General features: G+C 34.6%; 1 protein-coding gene across 2 annotated transcripts in view; it reads left to right on the plus strand.

Moving 5' to 3' along the window:
• Nucleotides 1-19,933, plus strand: part of HSPA14 (heat shock protein family A (Hsp70) member 14) — a 30,843-nt gene that overhangs the window by 1,352 nt on the left and 9,558 nt on the right. Inside the window, exons 2-10 of one of the 2 annotated variants that reach the window (XM_003771434.4) lie at nucleotides 208-288; nucleotides 366-448; nucleotides 8,968-9,016; nucleotides 9,151-9,256; nucleotides 9,765-9,855; nucleotides 10,940-11,044; nucleotides 12,670-12,831; nucleotides 14,633-14,788; nucleotides 16,467-16,569. In XM_003771434.4, coding sequence (XP_003771482.1) covers nucleotides 208-288; nucleotides 366-448; nucleotides 8,968-9,016; nucleotides 9,151-9,256; nucleotides 9,765-9,855; nucleotides 10,940-11,044; nucleotides 12,670-12,831; nucleotides 14,633-14,788; nucleotides 16,467-16,569 — 936 coding nt within the window. Of the gene's footprint in view, nucleotides 1-207; nucleotides 289-365; nucleotides 449-2,226; nucleotides 2,954-3,474; nucleotides 7,124-8,967; nucleotides 9,017-9,150; nucleotides 9,257-9,764; nucleotides 9,856-10,939; nucleotides 11,045-12,669; nucleotides 12,832-14,632; nucleotides 14,789-16,466; nucleotides 16,570-19,933 lie in introns of those variants that run through there. The other variant, XM_012550895.3, reaches the window with a different exon arrangement.

Below are 19,933 nucleotides of genomic sequence, written 5' to 3' on the forward strand. Positions count from 1 at the left end.
GGTTAAATGAATAATGATAATACGTTGCTTAACTCTAAAGTATTTATATAGAACCAAGATGTCCCCTTGGATAAGGCCAAGTTGTGGAAAGAATATTCAGCCTTCGGTGTAAAAAATCTAATCACAACACAGTAAACTCACATAATCATTAACATGTCCTTTAAAATTACTGTTTTGTTTTGTTTGTTTTTTTGCCCATCTCTCCAGGATGGCAGAGCACATGTGGTTGCTAATGATGCAGGTGACAGAGTCACACCAGCAGTGGTTGCTTATTCAGAAAATGAAGAGGTAATAGTCCCTTCAGACTTATTTTACTTTGCAGTAATCAAAAATTAGAAACATTTTAATTTATGGCTCTTTTGCAGGTTGTTGGTTTGGCAGCAAAACAAAGTAGAATAAGAAATATTTCAAATACAGTTGTGAAAGTAAAGCAGATCCTTGGCAGAAGGTAAGGAATTCAATCTTAAATGAAATAATATATTTCTGTCAGGCGGAGAAGTTTGCAATCAAATTGTGATGTTAAAATAGTAATTCTGGAATTACATTACTGCATTTATAATTGGAGAATTATTAAAGGTAATATAATAGGACATTTAACTTGCTTTAATTTATGTTAGGTCTTTATGACTTGTCACCTACTAACTTTTCCATTCCACACTGTGGCTTTGGAACGAAGTAATAAATAATTTCTGTATTATTTCAGTGGAGATAATACTTTTGACATTTTTGACTTAGATTTTTAGGAGAAATGGAATGAGGACTATGACATTTAAAATAATTCGGAAGAAACTTGGAGAATTTTATTCTGGTACAGTTGAATTTTCCCAAAAACTAGTATTGTTTAGTGACAGCTTCTGTAGATGTTAGTTTTCTATTACAGTGCCTTTGTAGGTTCTCTAGACTAACTTTTCCTGTTTGTCTCTTAATGTGCAAATTTAATCATTGTAGAAACAACTTAATTAATGTCTTAAATAAGAATCAAGTTAATCATCCACTGCTCTAACTTTAATTAAAAGATTAAAGAGACTTGTTTTCCCAGACTTCTGTCTCCTGAAATTATAGATCACCATAATAATTAAAGGTTTTATATCCTTGTAATAATAATACTTTACATAGCGCTTTTAAATTTTCACACTTCCGTATCTTTTAAAATTTTTCATACTGGCCTTGAGTTTGATAGAGCAGTTATTAACCCATTTTACAGATGAAGAAACTGAAGCACCAAAAGATTCTAGTTTTCCTAATATTGCACAGTGAAATAACTAGAGTTTATACGTCTTCTGATTTATTTAACCACAACATCTTTCCAAAGTGCTAGATGGAGAATTTTGAGTAGAAATAAACTTAAAATTCTGAACTTGAACTCATAAATGAATTTTAGGGCTCATGTAGATGCAAGAATCTTAATCAAAATGATCATTATTTGTTTTGGTTAAATTGAACTCATGTTATTTTTTCTTCTTAGGCTATCTCTGCATTAGCCAAAACAAAAATAGATTTTCGGTTTAGTTTTGTTTCTTGGTGTGGGGGATGGTAATGCCAGTAGTTTTCAGTTCTTAAATCCTCCTCCCATGTCAGCCAAATGTAGACAGTTTCATTGGTTTGCAGCGTTTTAAGCACCCAACAGAATTGAGGAGAGGAGGTGCAAACAGCCAGAATGGTAAATGATCAACTTCCATCATATCTCCAATTTTTAAGAGGTTTATAGAAATTGTGCTGGCAAAAATAACTTAGTAGTTTTCTAGTCATCTACAGGAGTACTTCTAGGTAACAGTGCCAGTCAAGTAGCCATCTCATCATGGCTCCAACCTGGTACTTTGGAGTCAGTTTAGCAAGGTTAGTAAAATGTGTCCCCGGAGCCCACTGCCAACATGTAGCACATGGGCTTCCAGGGCTTCTCCAGAGTTGGCTGCCTCACTCTCCAGGCCCACTTTTCGGCAAGTTCCCTCTCTACCAAACAAAATTTGTACAGACATAGTTATAGTCACCAGGTCTTGGCCTTGGAAACCACCCAACCTTCTGTGGAGGAGTCAGCCCTCAAGTTGCCAAGCCCACAGAGTGCTTTATTGGCCTCCCAACATCCATCCCAGGCTTTCTCCCAAAGCCAGGCTTACTCAGCCTTGGCCTCATGCCTATCAATGAACCACTCACAAGTAGCACCATCTAACTTGATGCCAAAGTCTTCCTTACACTCTCCCTGTAACTCATGCCCATCTGGCCTTCTAGCCAGACATGCGGTCCTTGGACCTGGTTCCACAGCAATTAGTCCCGAGAAGGAGGAAGCAACTGACTCCCGGAAATATACTGAGACCACACAGAGCTTCCCCCAAGTCTTCATTGTTGCAACTTGATGCTCAGGAGCCTTCAACAGTTTCCCATTCCACAATGGCCACTACCAATAGCAGTGCGGGCATCCGCTGGTCCAGACAGGAGACACGTACTCTTCTGGCCATACTGGGTGAGGCAGAGTACATTCAGCGCCTCCAGACTGTCCACCATAATGCCGATGTCTATCAGGCTGTGTCAAAACGAATGCACCAGGAAGGTTTCCGACGCACAGAACGTCAGTGCCGCTCCAAGTTTAAAGTTTTGAAGGCTTTATATTTAAAGGCTTATGTTGCTCATGCCACCAGTATGGGTGACCCTCCACACTGCCCATTTTATGATACACTGGATCAGCTTCTCCGAAATCAGGTAGTGACTGACCCAGATAATTTAATGGAGGATGCTGTCTGGACCAAGCAATGTGATCAGAACTTAGTAGCCTCTGACCTCCCAGGGGAAGAGGGAAACAGCAACTTGAAGGCAAAGAGGAATCAGGCAGCAGATCATCAGACTATCTTGAGAGCAGCTAAGGAATCAGATGAGAATTGTCACCTAAGTGTGGGAATCGGTAACCAGCTGCCTGAAACCGGTGACCTTGAGGATTCCTGGGATGAAGCCTCAGGTGCAGGTAACTCCCAAGAGTGAGAAAATATTGGGGTCCTACAGTGCCATGGTCTTAAGGATGCCAGGGCATGGCTGGGGAGTGGGGTTCTGCCATGGTCCTCAAGCCTAGTGAATCATTGGTTTGGGGATGGGTGGGCATCTGAACTGTTGGCTTCAAAAGCCCCGTGGGCTTGGGTCTGTCATCACAGATTGGGACTCTGAACCCCCCAAAAGAAGAAAAGTTCTATGTAAACCCAAAGTCATGGTAGCATTATTTCTTTAGATAACTGAAAAGAATTTTTAGTTTTGAATTCACAGTTTAGATAGGTAAGAAGAGGGGGTCCTGATGGTTGGGGAGAGATTGTATAGGCATAGTTACATTATCCTCACAGCTCCAAAAGTCAGGCTGAATTCCCTCAATTGAAGTGAAAAGGGCTCCTCCTAGCAGCTATGTAGTGGTCATTTGCGGCTATTTTCTGCTGCTGGCTTCAAAGCATTACCTTAGCAGGAAAGTCCACTTTGCAACATTGTTGCTTTGTTTTGCAGGCTGCTCTCAAGCGATCCCCAGCTACAGCAGCTCCCACAGCCTTTACAGAGGTGCAGTTGCTCCCTGTCATAGCAGCACTGTGACCAGAGTGGGTGTGTCCTGTGAGCCGGGTCCCTGCGCCAGCACCAGCCGCAACACCCTTGGTATAGCCTCCACACAACAGCCCCAAGCCTCTTCCTCTAGAATCCATCTTGTTTCTGGTGGGGATGGGACTTTCACCAACCAACCACCTCCAAGGTGGGCACGACGTAGAAGGCGTTCAGTGGCCAGGACCATTGCTGCTGAGTTGGCAGAAAACAGGAGACTGGCACGAGAACTTTCCAAGCGTGAGGAAGAAAAACTGGACAGGTTGATTGCTATTGGTGAGGAGGCCAGTGCCCAGCAAGACACAGCCAATGAGCTCCGCAGGGATGCTGTAATTGCAGTCAGACGTTTGGCTACAGCAGTAGAAGAAGCAACTGGTGCTTTTCAGCTAGGACTGGAAAAATTGCTTCAGAAGCTAATTTCGAGCACCAAAAGTTAGGGGCCTGTTGTAAGAAAGTTATTCCTTAAAGTAGTAGTAGTAACATCTGCTTTCTAATGGCTGTCCTCAAGTGTTCCCTGACATCTTTTCTTATAAGCAGCTGGCCCTCAGAGGGAAGATGAACCATATATTTGTGGAGCAACAGGAATACATACACAGGCCAGTTCCTTTCCCAAAAGCCCATTACTAGTTAATGGAGGACTCTCCAGAAATATGTGGGCCAGCATGGTATTTAGAAAAGTCTGGGGCTGGAAGTTAGGAATTCTCTAGTCCTGCTTCTGTCACTGAATTCCTGTGTCCCCAAGTTCTTAGGCTATTCATATCATCTCCCTGTGCATCAATACCCTGATATGTACAAAGGGGAATAATAATACCTGTCGTACCTACCTCACAGGGTTGTTGTGAGGCACAAATGGATAAGTAGATGTGAAAGCATTTAGAAAAGTAAACTGTAAATGTAAGGTATTATTAATAAATGTGACCTGGAATGAGGCACATTAGATTGCCAGGTATAAAAATGTGGTTATTAACAGTAACCTCATTCTTTTGAGCCCTGCACCCATCACTTGTTTTTTTGTTGTTGTTGGGTATTTTGTTTGTTTTTTGTTTTTTTTTCCTACTTGACTGCTATATAAAGAGTGATTCCTTGGTTGGGCTTTTTTTTTTTAATCCTACAATCATACAACTAATATGGTTGCAAACAACATGTACCCTTTTGAATACATTTTTTCACTGCTATAATTATATCATGTCTTGACATGTAATACAAACTGTAGCAGCCAAATTAGCTTCTTTCCCACCCCCCCCCCCCCCCCCCCCCCCCCCCCCTTTTTTAATTCAGCTAATTCCTATTGTACCACTAAGGGGGTTAAATTAATGACTGACAGGGAACTGCAATAGTGTGATGTCATGTTTCCATATTGATGAATGATTCTATGGTGAAATGAAATATTGAATGTTATATAAAATTTTAGATGTAAGTAAATACCTTGCATTTCATATTATGTAGTTCCTTTACTTTATGTGCATAAGTATATATTAGTAATTATCCTAATTTGGTTTGTTAACCATTCAAGCTTTCTAGAAACAAATGATTTGGATTGTTAGTTTCCCTGCTCTGCTTCAAGCTGATTTCATTTTTCTAGGCTAGCAGCTTTTCTGTCTAGTTGTGTGTTAGAGGGCATGCCTTGGAAAACTTCCCAAATTAGGGAACCTGTTAAAATTATGCTTTCTTCATTGTTGGTTCACTTAGTTGAATGGCCATTAATGAACGAAAGCAGAGTAAATCTCCTGCACCTTTTAGAAATGAAGTGGATGGAGACTTGGGAACAGATTACTGTTCTTTTGAAGCACAGACCCTAAAGCAAATCTTTTTGTCATTTCTCTGTAATATTTAATAGGCCTTGAATATACATTTATAGGAGACCAAGAGATTGTAAAAACAAAACAAAATATTTTGGGGTGATGTGCCTATATCTAAATTTACTTTCCAAAAGGAAACTATTATCTACAATCACTAAACCTAACTAAAGCTTTTATATTTTGTGAATTAATTTAGGAGATTATTTTTGTTTTTCTTTTTGAGGGGGCAGGAGGGAGAAGGAAGAGGTGGTGATATATACAAGAAGCTTCTTAAATTGCTGAGGCTTTCCAGAATTTTCAATAGTGTGTGGCAGGGGAGGGGGAAAAAATGGCTTAAGTATCTGCCTGAAAACTGGGGGGGAGGGAAAGGGACATTGCAGAGGACAGGGACTGTCCAAAACCCCTCCAAAGACAAGGTGAGAACATTCAGTGCAAGTTTAGCTTGTTGGAGAGATAGAAGACCTGCAGACTACTATGATAAATGTGATCTAATGAATGTGGGAGGAAAGCTAGTATAGTGGAGAGAGCTCTAGAATAGGAACCTGGAGATTTCAGCTTTATTCTTGGTTCTTAACCTTATGTTAGCTTTGTACCCTTGGACACTTAATCTTTCTGTATCATCTTCATCTACACAGTGTTGAAGTTGGATTTGAAAAGTTTTGAAAGATTTTTTCCAGCTCTTGTTATGATTCAAATGTAAACAAAAATTAATGAAATTTTAGCTTTTGCAGTAAAAATGTAATACATATTTGAAAAATTGTTTTAAATTAACTTTTAAAGGGCAGTGAAGGAGAATTTAATTTAATATTTACTAAGGCACTGATCTCTTAAATTCTATATAAAACATCAAAGATATCATCCCTACTTTCAAAGAATAAAGGTGATGAATTATTCATTTTTAGACCACTTTTTAAAAATTCTTTTTGAGAGCCCTCATGTGGAAGTAAATAAATCTGAAGAAGCCAGCATTAAGTGGACTTCCCTGATATAAAGAGCTCAGCCTTTGGCATGCTAAGCTGTTGGTAGTGAAACAGGGCTATCATTGATATTGAGTAAGAACATAGGTGAAGGTGTAGAGCTACAACTAAGAAGTACTATCATGGATATGCTAACTGACAGCCAAACAAAGTTAGGCAAGTGGTGTTCATAAAAGGTATAGGTCTCAGGAGTACTTTTTGCTAGAGGTGTATATGTTGGAAGTTATTGAAGGAGTGAAGAGAAGAATATGCAGATAATCAAGAGAGAATAGTATCTTTAAACGGTAAGGATGTGACCAGGAATCAGGTTTTTGCCTGCCTCGTCCCATCTCATTACATAATTGTAGGCATGTTATTTTACCACTCAGTGCCTGAGGGTCCTCATCTGTGAAAGGGGGATAAACAATAAATAATAACTGTCCTACCTCACAGGGCTGTTGTGAGGATCCTATGAAATAATGAATTTGAAAGCGCTTTGAACAGTTAAAAGCACTATATAACTGTAAAGGATTGGTGAAATTAGAGACCCATAGCACATCAGTGGTGTATGCCAAGCCTGTGGGCAATGACTATATATGTAGGCAAAGCCTACGGAGAGGGAGGAAGAGAATCCTCTCCATCCATTAAAGGTTGGGGGAGATGGGCCAGAACTGACTTCCTTTCTGCCTTCCAGAAACCATGATGTGCATGAGGTGCTCTTTGTACCAACCCCCATAGTCTGTTTTTTTTTTTTTTTTCTGTTTAATAACTGAATCCTGATGTGAACAAATAAAGTTTTTACTTGTATACAGTTGTGGCCAATCCACTGCTTCCTTAGATATTCATAATCATTCCTTTATCTTCTCCATCCCTGCTTCCTTTGTCACTTACCTTTCTGTGTGTATCCACAAGAGGTAGTCATGCTTCTTCCAAAAGGCAGGTGAGAGGAGCAAGTTCTTCATATGATTGTTGAGAAACAAGGGAAGTTGTCACTGTAAGTGCTTATAAATTCTATGGAAATACTGCTCTTCCTGATTACGATAATTACCTCATTTGGATGATAGATGGCCAGTTTTTTATGTCATAAGCTTAAAATTAGAATATGGATCACCTCTGTTGATTAAATTTTCAAAACAAGCTTTTCAGTCTCAGACTATATGTGTGCCTTAAGCACAAAAATTTTAATTCTAGTCGCTACATTTTTCAGGATTCAAGACCAGATCTTGTTAGGTGGATATCTTGATTATAACTGAGCATATTAACTGATGCAGAATCTTTTCTTAGGTCTAAGAATGAAGTTTAAGTATATTGTCTTTTATTGACAGATTTTCATGACTAAGGAAATTAGGGGATTTCGGATTATACAGTAATTCCTTTTGGCAATACAAATGAATTCAGGACTCATGAATTCACCAAATCCTACTTTGCTGCCTCTATCTGACATACACTTTCTATGCATAACTTGACATTCAAAATTTATTTCAATGTCTATCTTAATATTTTGTCCTTTGAGCATCCTAAGTGCCAATTTAGCCATGCAACTTTAGTTTCAAGTTTGTTTTTTTCATTATTGTAGATAGGCACGTTTAATAGAGAAGGATCAGAAAGAGAAAAGAATAGAGAGAACTTAAGAAAATGAGAGTAGAAGAAATTGGAACAATTAAGTGATGAGATGATTTAATTAAGTTTGTCCAAGGGGACTAGATTTCACTGGGTTTTGAAAGTCATTTGTTCTTTGGCAATTGAATCACTTCATGAGTAGCTGCTTTGATCAATCCTTTAGACTTCACTTTTAAAAAATATATATATAATAACCATAATCACCTCACAGGATGATCTCTGGGTTGCAAAAATAACTCTTAGGATATTTCTGCCTGAGTACTAGGATATACCCCATTTCTGTCTTCAAAAGTGAAGAAAACACTTTCAGATGTTTCACTGGTCTCATTGATTCCTGATGTTTTCATTGTTTCAATCTGAAAAGAGGTATTGAGTACCTCCTACCTATAGGGCATTTTTTGACTCTTGCCCATCTTTTTTTCTGACTTGTGTTTGCTTCTCTCTCTTTTTTCCTCATCATGTATTTGCCTGCATTCTTCGGTCTGCCATCCTGTCACATTTTCTACATAGGTACAGGTATATAGGTTTGTTGCTTCTCTCATAATTTCGGGGTTCTTTTTGCAATGTTCAGATGCTTAAGTAAGCAAATATGGTAGATCAAAGTAGGTTTGATGGCATGGGCTGCAACCATAGATTCTGTAGCCTTTTTCCATCTTAAATTTTTGTTGTTGTTTTGGGACCATGGGATTGAAGGTAAAAAGCTTATGATATTACAGGTTATCAATGGGAAAAAAATTTATCCCCCTACATAAATTGCACTCCTCATAGCATAGTCAGAACAGGACATAAATTTTCTATTGTAACTAAATTATAAAGATTACGCTTTTTTTTTGATCTTGCTATAATAACAATTGTTAAATAGCATGTTTTGTTTAATCATCCTAATCTTAATTTCTTATAAAATTTGGAGGATGTTGAATTATCTTCTTAATAAATTGTCATTATTAAAATTCAGTGATATCAGGAATAATATTATTTTTAATCTATTTTTATAATTTGGACTTTATAGCATTTTTTTCTTACATTCACAGCCCTGATGACCTACGAGTGCAGAAATACATCACAGAAAGTAAATGTCCAGTGAGTATAATCCTGTTATTCTCAGAATACAAGATAATTTTGATTGTTCATCACATACACCTTTTTTCAGAATATTGCATTTTTTTTTGAAGAAAAATTATTTTATTGTTTAACTTAATTATTTTTCCTTATAGATCATTGAAAAAAATGGAAAATTCCAATATGAAATAGATACTGGAGAAGAAACCAAGCTTGTTAATCCAGAAGATGTTGTAAAACTTATATTTAGTAAAATGAAAGGTAAATACAATAGAACTTTCTCAAATAAGTGGGCTTTAATTGACAGAAAGTCATTTTTGAACTGTATGAGAGATAGTAGCTTAGTTGAAAAAACATAGAACTAAGATTTGGATAACCTTATTTCTAAATCTTAGCTCTACCACAAAAATAGCTGGGTGGTCTTCAACAAGTTGCTTCACATTCTTAAACCTCTGTGAAAGATCTTTTTCAGCTTAAATGTTATTATTTGATGGGTTTGGGGAGGTAGAACTGCTTTCCTGGCACTCAAACAATGATGAAATATTGTATTTACTTGTTTGGAATCCAGATCTCTTAAAGCAAATTTATTTTTATAATGGCTAATGCCAAAGGCCCATCATCTGGAAAAGCTGGGAGAAAAAATCAGATTATAGGGAGATAATGTATGAACTGTAAAAAAGTGATTTGTTAAGGAAGCATTTGACATTACAGCTATCTGGTGTTAGTTCACTTTTAGTATAATATGTTTTTTAAATGTGTGTGTGAACAGAAACTGCACAGTCTACCTTGGGCTCGGATGTCAGTGATGTAGTTATTACTGTCCCGTTTGATTTTGGAGAAAACCAAAAGAATGCACTTGGGTGAGTAGAATATGAGGTGTTTAATTTTTTGGTTAATTAAAGGAGTTAAAAACTCTTGGGATTACATTTTTTAAAATTTACATAGTTGAAGATAAAATCAAATTTGAATCTAATGTCAGCAGGATCATTAATGATCCTTATTTTCTAATTTTAGTAAAATGTCAATATAAAGTTAGACATCGTTAAGTATTTGATTTGATACCACTTTTTTAACTACTGTCTTATTTTGGTCCTTTATATAGATTTTATTTCATGTTTTAAAGTTTTTTATGGAACCATACAGGAAAAAAATAGAGTGCTTTTACATCACCTCTTAATCTTGTTGAGTTTTAGATCTATAAAGTAAGGCGCCAATTAGTTTTAGGTAAATGTAATCAGAGGTTACACACAGTTCTGCAGGGGTAGAGTTCCACATTCCAAAGCCTCAAAAGACAAATATTTACCAATCAGTCTTTTTTTTTTTTTTTTTAATTCTCTGCTTTTTTAAATTATTGACAAGATTTGTATTAAAATTGTTTTAATTCCAGTTCAAAGTTAAGAGTTTAAGCATTTTGAAAAATCTGTTTTCATTTTCAAGAGAGTAAACTTAACTTCCTGAGCATTAAAGTAGATTGTGGAGCAATTCTGAGCAGAAAAAAATCTAGTTTCATGTAGCAGCATGTGTATCTCATGTACTTCCCGCCTTACACACACTTAGTAGGATTTTTTTTTTCCAATTACATGTAAATACATTTTTGAACATTTATTGTTACAAGATTTTTATTTCAACTTTTTTTCCATCCCTCCTCTGTCTCTAAGACAGCAAGCAATCTGACAAAGGTTATACGTGTACAGTCATAATAAACATTTCCACACTAGTTAAACTCATGTACTTTTGTATATTACTACTTAAGACAGGTATATCTTGTTTTAGAGCAGTCTTAAAATGTCAAATAACAATTTAGTGCATTTTGCTTTTCATTTTTATGTCCTATTTGTGAAATATTAAGAGATAATCACATAAAATCTTTATCATACTTAGAAATGTTAATAGTTGAATAATTTCTAAATGATACTGAATACAATGAAAGCAAATTGTTCACAGAGAAGCAGCTGGGGCAGCTGGATTTAATGTTTTGCGGTTAATTCATGAACCATCAGCAGCTCTCCTTGCTTATGGAATTGGACAAGATTCTCCCACAGGGAAAAGGTAAATTATATTAAAGTTATAAATATTCTCTGAGAAAAATGTTTACATACTGGCATTTGTATCTAAAGTTATTGTCACTTAGGTGCAAGGACCTTGTGGTCCTTTTGGTGAGAATTTTTCTAACAAGTAATCTCCATAATAAATAGGAGCAGAAGTATAAAATGAGAATTCAGCAATCCTGGCTAATCTTATATTTCCCTTCCTTGGATTTCTCAAGTCTGTACTTTTTTTTTTTTTTTTTTTTTTTTTTTGAGGAAGAACTGGTATTGTAGGTATTACTAAGCTTCTACTTGGTGCTGAAATTCTAATTTACTCCTAATCAGTCTATAAGTCATAGGCACTTTTTAATAAATTTGGCTTGACTTGAGATAAAAAGAAAAATCAACATCAGATTCTGGCACATGTTTTAATGGTACAATGTTCAAAAGAATCTATGTTTATATTAGTTTTTTGAGAATAGTTTGGTCCTGATTTAGGCAACTGCAACCATATCTATTCAGATATCTGTCTGAGCCAATGGGCCAATTCTTTTATCTCACTCATTTCTTATTGGAATATTATAAACTGAATACCAGTGTCAATATAATACTTGGAACTAGATTGGCACTAGATTAATATATAATGGCATGCTAGTATATATTATATATTATGCATATGTTTTATATGTTGTATTATTAATGGTAAAGTTATATATATGGCACTAATTTACTCTGATCTTTTTTTAGTTATATTTAGTTTAAAATTGTATTTATGGTTTAGCCAACAACCTGACATTGTTATTGTAGTAGTGAGGTTTTCCATTATACTTTTATTGGCATTAGCCCCTTTATTTTTAACTATGATATCATATAGGAAGATTCTAGTGAAAAATTTTCTTTTTTACTGGAGATGAGATTTCTAGATTTTATTTTACACAAACTTGTATTTACTTATATTACATTCTCAATTTAAACTATTCAGATTAGAAAACACCATTTTTCATCATAACAAAGTAGAAAGAACACTGGACCAAAAGGTCTTGATTTGGGTCTTGTTTTTGCCTCTCTCCAGCTGTATAATCTTCTGCACATTCATCCAAAAAATCTTATTTTGAGATAGTACCTCTTCCAACTCTAAAGTACTGGTTCTTTTTTTTTTTTTTACACGAAAAAGACCAATTTTGCTTAAATTCCTCACAGTCAATACTCCTGAATATATTGTTCCTCTACTGCTCATATAACCAGTTGGTTGGCATATATGTCTCCAAAGCTGAAGACCTTCTTGTCCCTTTGAGTACTTCAGAACATTCCTTGCTAGTTTCTGACTCTGAAAAAGGAGGTGTAAAGCTCCTAAGTTTAAATGTCAATTGACTGGCATTTTGACGTTCCCAAATCTGTTGAGGGGATGTGAAATTCTACTCATCACTGAAGACTGTCAGATACTTACTACAAAGTTATTTGTAGAATAATAATCAAAACTAAGAATAGTAGATAGCAATTACAGTCAGTTTTTTCATTTGTAAAATATGAATAATATTCTATTTAAATATAAAATCATGAGGGAAACATTTTGTGCTTTTTTTCTCAATAATAAAAAATAGTAATTCTTGATAATTCATGTATTTAAATTTTTTTTTTTTTTTTAAGTAATGTCTTGGTCTATAAACTTGGAGGAACATCCTTATCTATTAGTGTCATAGAAGTGAATAGTGGAATGTACCGTGTTCTTGCCACAAATACTGATGACAGCATAGGTGGTGTATATTTTACAGAAGCCTTGGCCCAGTATTTAGCTTCAGAGTTTCACAGGTAAGTCCTGATTATATGTATTGTATTCCTTTTTGTCTGAAAGCATTATTTTAGCAATTTAAATTAGTTGATATAAACTGCCATGCTGTAAGGAAGAAAGGATTTTCGGAGCTCTCAGACCCTTGACAAATTCCTGTTCTGAACTTTAGTGCTCAATACCGCCAACTAGTGGAAGAACTGACAATCATTACTACACACCCTTAGGCCAGAATTTCTATTCTCTTGCAAAAAGATAATCATGACATTTTTACTCTTTGAGTTTGCTTTGGTGCTATCAAAAATGTATACTAAACTATCCTTGGGTTTTGGATAGATCTCATTGTAATGGACAAGGGTAAAAATATTGGAATCTAATAAGGCGTGCACTATGCTAGAACATGTGACAGTATTGTTGAAGGTACTTTGTATTTTGAATGTGTTGGGCTATTTTGATTTGATTTCAACAGATCATGGTAAATGAAAAAAAAATCAATAAAAAGCTTGAATGTACAAAATCTTTCCATAAAGTAGAATTGAAATGAAAAAATTTTTTGTAGCGTTTCTGGTGTCTAGTGTTCCTTTATTTCTCTTCTAGGCTCTTAGTGGGGTCAAAATAGGAAATGGGCCAAGTAACAAAGTAGTTAGCAGAACTTGGAAGGGATAGGAAGAATTGGAAGAATTGGAAGTGGGTGGGATACCAGAACATCATAGAGATCTCAGGTGTACAATGCTTTCACTTTCCCCTCTCTCTCTCTCTCTCTCTCTCTCTCTCTCTCTCTCTCTCTCTCTCTCTCTCTCTCTTCCATGATGGTTTACATGTCAACAAATCTTCTTCCAAAAAACCCCAACCCTCCAGTATACAAAAATAAAACTTAACCTACTGTTTTTTCAACAGAATAGTTAATTATTATCAGTATTTCTAATATTTTTGATATACTTAAGATATTTTCAATGTTGTATGGCAGTAGACTGTATTCTGAAGTCTTTATTTTAAGCAAATAACAAATAAATTTATATACTATGGTACTTTGTTCCTATTTAAGCATCACACAAATCTAAGGGAAAAGTTTTATGTCTTCATTATTTCATGGATTTATTATTTTGTTGGTATGTGTTCTCTCCATTGATAAAAATTGAAACCACTTTATAGGTTAGTGAGAGTTGTTCCAAAAACTACTGTGCTGCCTTAAGTAGTTGGCTATTTGCACATGAACATTGATTACCATTATTGTTCTTTCTGACAAGGGAGGAGATATGTTTGATACAATGTACTACAGCATGACATTTTCTTTTTGACAAGTTATTTTAAAGAGGATACTCTGCAGCTTAATTGATGCTCAGCTTGGCTTCTCAGATACTATTATGTCAAAAATCATATATTTGAGGCTACATTAAAGATTATAAAGGCAAAAGATGTAGGTTTCTAATTTTAATTTAGTTTCTTTAACCCAAGTGCATAACTTTATTTAGTCTCTGTTTATCTGCAAAAATGCTCATATCTATGTGAAAAAAACCATTATGAGGATGAGGAAAAAATATCTGTAGCATAATTTGGCTAAGTAGGAAACAGTTCAAGGCACTAAATAAATCAGTTTCTTATTTGAATTAGAGATTCTTCTTTGAGAGTGTTTACAAAATACATTTTCTTTGAAGAACCCAAAGGAATTGAAACCTAAAAAGTGAACAATTCTGATATGTAATGTAGTAGAACTTTGTTATATCCCTAGGGTTTATTCATTTTTCTTTTTTTTTTTTTTTAGTTAATGTGAATCTTGACTGATCCAGTGATTTTTAAGCTTCAGAGATTTTGTTTTGAATTTAGGTCCTTTAAACATGATGTAAAAGGAAATGCCCGAGCCATGATGAAATTAATGAACAGCGCAGATGTTGCAAAACATTCTTTATCAACCTTAGGAAGTGCAAACTGTTTTGTTGACTCACTGTATGATGGTCTAGATTTTGACTGTAATGTGTCCAGGTAAGATTAAATAAAAAGGTAAATTCTATCATGTTGGAGTATCTGACTTTTATGAATTAATTTTTAAAAATGAATTGAGTCATAGTAGAGACCATTCCTTTGTTTATTTTTGGGTAATGTTTTTGTTGTACTAAATACTATGCCTTTTTATTCCACAGCTGAAGATAATTTGTGAAAAAGATTCCAGATTTGATCTGTTTTAACTTGAAGAAGTGAGATTCCTAGTTTGAAGTTCGTAAAATCATGTAGAACATATCAATTTATATAACACAATATCTCTTAAGTAATTTTGCTCATGTTGACAGAGCCTGCAGTGGTTCTCTGATAATGAATAGTTCCTAAATGCTGAGAATCCATATTGATACTATTTTATTAGTCATCTGTCTTTGACACTATTGAACTTAACGTCTTGATAGGCATATGGGTAGCATAAAGTAGGCATAAAGATAGTATACATACAATCAAATGATTTTTTTCTCATTTGTGTGAAATTTAGGAAGTGGTTAACAAATGTTTGTTCCTTCACTAAGAGAATTCTTTTCCTTAGTCTTCACAGGAAGACTTGGTCCTTTTTTGAGTAGCATATAAGCAAAATTGCCTATTCTGACTGAGTCTAATAATCCCTTTCAAGTTGTGGATTTGATCATTGAATGACTTATAAGATGTCACTGAAATTGTCTTAGAAGATGATAGATCTTAATATTCTTCTAGGTTTTCAAAAGATTATACTGCTTTCATTGGTTATAAATTCCTTTGAGTTCTTAATGCTCTTTCTACTATCTTGATGTGAAATCTTTAGATTCTTTAATGAATTGTTTGTTGATACATTGACCTATTGGGCTTTTAAGTGTTTTTCTTGTCTAGGCTAAAAGATTGGTAGAATAGTTAATTATTAGCAGTATTACTAATATTTTTGATATACTTAAGATATTTTAAATGTTGTATGGCAGGTTTTTTACTTACATTTTTATTTTAATTTGACTTTAAATATCTTCAAATATTTATAAACTTGAGCTTTAAAAAAATTGCTTTTGCACTGTTGTTTACCTGCTGTAGGTCAAGAACTTGCTTAGCTAATCAAATACTATATGCCTACCTCTGTGCTGAGAACTGGGAACAAGAAGAAAAATTGAAAATAATCCCCATACTCGGGGAGTGAGCTTAAATTCAAATGAAGAAAGCAAAATAAACTAAATGGCTATATACAAGATATATATAGAATAGATATGAGGTAATCTTAAAAAGAAAGGTACCAGCATATGGGGAGACCAAGAAAGGTCTTTTAAAAAGCTGAGTCTTAAAGTAAACCAGAGATTCTAAAAGATAAATGCAAAGAGCAAGAACATTTCAGGAATGAAAGACAGCCTGTGCAAAGAGATTGAAGGTGGGAGATTGACTGTTATGCCTAAGGACTAAACATTATGCCCAAGGAACAGTGAGTAGGCTGGTATGGTTGGACTCTAGAATGCCTTGAAGGAAGTGACTGGAAGTTTGAGGTGCTTTTAATGCCAAGCAGAGTTGTTAAGGGAGTTTGGAGTTTATTAAATAGGAGGGTGACATAATTATTACAGTTTTTGCTGTTATAATGACTTAGTTTCCAAAAATTATTAATTTAAGTATTATCCTTTCGTTGTTTTTTCTATAACTAAACATTTTCATTTTTCTTCTTTTTTTATAGAGCCAGATTTGAACTTATATGTTCACCACTTTTTAATAAATGTATAGAAGTTATCAGAAATCTCTTGGAACAAGTTGAATTTACATCAGATGATATTAACAAGGTAATTGCATGTTTCTGTTCCTAATGTGTTTCTTGTTATGTGGTGTCAGCCTAGGAGGGGGTAAAGCAGTCCTCTCAATGGTAAGAGTGTTAATATCTATTTAAACATTTTCCAGGGGCAGCTAGAATAGCACCTGGGTAGAGCACCAGCCCTGAAGTCAGGAGGACCTGAGTTCAAATGTGGCCTCAGGCACTTAACACTTCCTAGCTGTGTGACTCTGGGCAAGTCACTTTACCCCTATTGTCTCAGGAAAAAAAAAAAAGCAACAAAAAACTTTTGAGTTCTTGTGAATTTTTACAAATTAGTAGATTATGTTGTATTTGTAATGCACACTTATAAGGCCCTTTGTTTTATCAGGTACATAAGTCACTTCAACAAAGAATAAATTCTTTCAATATACTTAATATTTGAGCAGTTTATGTAATGACTAAGATTTGCTTTAAATAGCATTTGGATGGAGGAAGTTTGCTTTTAAGATCTTTGGTGATGACTTTTTAAAATTCTGTTGATTTTAAAAGCTGTTTAAATTTGTGACAATGTGAAAATGTGTTTTGAAAATGGTTCTTAAAAAGAGCTTTACAACAAAAGAGAGGGTTACTAATGGAAGATTGTTCATTTTATATTATCTGCTGTTTAAAAATTACAAGTTTATATAGTACATTACTATAGTCCACAAATTTTGGAGTTAGGAAACATTTTTTAATTTAAAACTAGCAGATTCATTCATATGCTAGTGTTCTATTCTCATTATATAAAACTTAGTGAATACCAATACCAATGACTTTCTAGGAGCTTTAAACAATCTAGAATTAGATATTTCCCAACTATTTGAATTCCTGTCTATTTACACTTGCACAAAGATACTATGTGAATTTAATTTTTTTTTTTTTTTTCAATAAAAAGTATTGCATGCATTCCACGAAGACTTTTGGGTTATTTTTTTAGTCTATTATCACATAAAATTAAGGCAGTAATAATTTTTTAAATATATATTAGTGAACATATAAGTAGAAAAGAGCACTAGATTTAGGCTCAGAAATTTAGATTTGGACTGTTCCATTTTGATTACCTTTAGGGAAGACCCCTCCTAAGTCTAGATAAACTTCTTTTTGTCTTTCAATAAACAGATTTATTAAGTGCCTGCCATATGTCTGGTAACTAAGCAGTGGGAATACAAAGAAACTCCCTCCTCTCAAGGAGCTCAGGATTAACTCATACAATGTATCTTCAACTCTGAACTAATTTAGCATTTCCCCAAATTTCTGTCCTAACATGAAAGGGGCCCAGTGTTTATCAGTTAATTCTCTTCCTAGTCCCATTCACTTTTGCGATTAGTGACATACAAACTCAGAAGAGAATATAATTTTTCTCATGAAGACTATGTGCACAATTCCTATATTGTATACCTTGGGATGGGTCTTTTGTAGCAAACTCCAAAAGGTTCAAAGATACTATGTTACAGGAGTGTTTTTTATACCACAGACATGTATTTTGTGGACAAGTTCAAGGCCTTTACTAAGTTCTATCTAGAAAAAGGAACTTGTTAGTTTTATGGAGTTTTATGAAAGAAGTATCCAAAAATGAAAAATTTTAGTTCCAACTAGTAGATATTTGTTATTCCTTTTAAATGTCTCTAGAAATAGAAGACTGTCATGGTCCCAAGGGTTAAGTAATCAACTAACCTAAAAGTGGGAATATGGGTCATGTTGTACTTTTCCCCCCCAATGGGTAACAGACCACAGTACTTCATTCCAAAGCACAACCATACCACTCCCTTCATCTGTTATTACGAAATACTTTTCCACTCCATTCCCTCAAACTGTGACTTTGCATTGCCCTGCAGCCTCCCAACCTCTTCCCTTCTCCAGCCAGTATCCACCCCCACAGTGGCAGTTGGGCATTTGTATAAGGAATATTGTAGGCAAGTCACTCTTCCCCTACTCCCAAATGTCTTCTTGCCCAGTTCCTTAGATAACCTGGTAAGAGCTCCAAATCCTCTCCCTTCTTTGTTTTTTGTTTTTTGAGGGACAGAATTAAGCAAGCACAGAGTGAATTGTGGTTTGTACTACAGAACTGATTATGTTGTCCTTTCCAATAAACTATTTTTTTTTTTTTTGAGGATAGTCCTTTTTTTGACCTTGATGTCATTCTTGACTTTTTATCTTTGTGCCATTTGTTCAAACAGTTGCCATTCGTATTACATCTGCCTCCACAACATCCGTCCCCTTTTCTATACTCATACAACCATACTCTCTCATCAACTTTCACTTAGACTACTACAATAGCTTCCTAATTGGTCTCTTCCCTCTCCAATCCAGCCTTTTATGCAGCTGATCAAAATGATTTTCGTAAAGTACTTGTTTGTCACTCAGTACATTTCAGTGGTTTCCTATTGACTCTGGGAATAGATGTGATTTAACTCATCTTTTAAAATGTTTATATATGCTTTATAATTATATACTTTATTAAAGTTATTTTATAACTTTGAAGATTGTTGCCTTATTAGATGATAGTGAAAGCCACTTTATGTCGTGTAGTGGATGTACCTCAGCATGCCCTGGGTTCCTCAAGAATTTAAAGCCTCTGAATCTTTGGGGATTTTAAATCACTGAAAAAAATGTATAACTTTGTGCTATATGCTAAGATAAATACTTACTCATGTCATAAGTAATGGAAGGATCTGTTATTTCTAAGTATAATATAAAAATAGTAAAATAATGATGAAATTTATATCACAGTAAACATTTTAAAATACTTCTGCCAAGTACAAATCAAAAAAAAAAAAGTAAATCAGAATTTATTTTCCCATAATTCAAAGGTAAAATTCATTCCACAATTTCTACACCAGTAAAATACTAATAATTTTGAAACTTTGTGATTTCTTTTAGTTCTTCATCCACCAGAAAACACTTTAATGACTTGAATCATTCTTTCACATAGTTACTGATAGTTTGCTATTCATTTTTTGAAAACTATTTTGAAAACTTTGAATCATATCTATAGAAGAATGGCTCTTGGTCTTATTAGTCTATTTATCTTGCATACTTAAACTTAGATCTGAAAAAATTGATATAGAGCATTTAACAATTTTTTTATTTTCCAAGTATATGTAAAGTTAGTTTTCAACATTCATTTTTGTAAAAGTGTGTCCCAAATTTTTTTCCATGCCTCCCATATTTCCTCCTTTCCCAAGAGAGCAAGCAATGGGATATAGGTTACATATGTGCAGTTCTTTTAAACATTTTCATATTTGTCATGTTGTGCAACAAAAAAGGAAAAAAACCACAAGAAAAAAAAATTAAGCAAACAACAACAAAAAAGTGGAAATATTATTCTTTGATTTACATTCAGTTTCCATAGTTTT

Source organism: Sarcophilus harrisii, chromosome 5 (assembly GCF_902635505.1).
Source record: "Sarcophilus harrisii chromosome 5, mSarHar1.11, whole genome shotgun sequence".
Classification (NCBI taxonomy): Eukaryota; Metazoa; Chordata; class Mammalia; order Dasyuromorphia; family Dasyuridae; genus Sarcophilus; species Sarcophilus harrisii.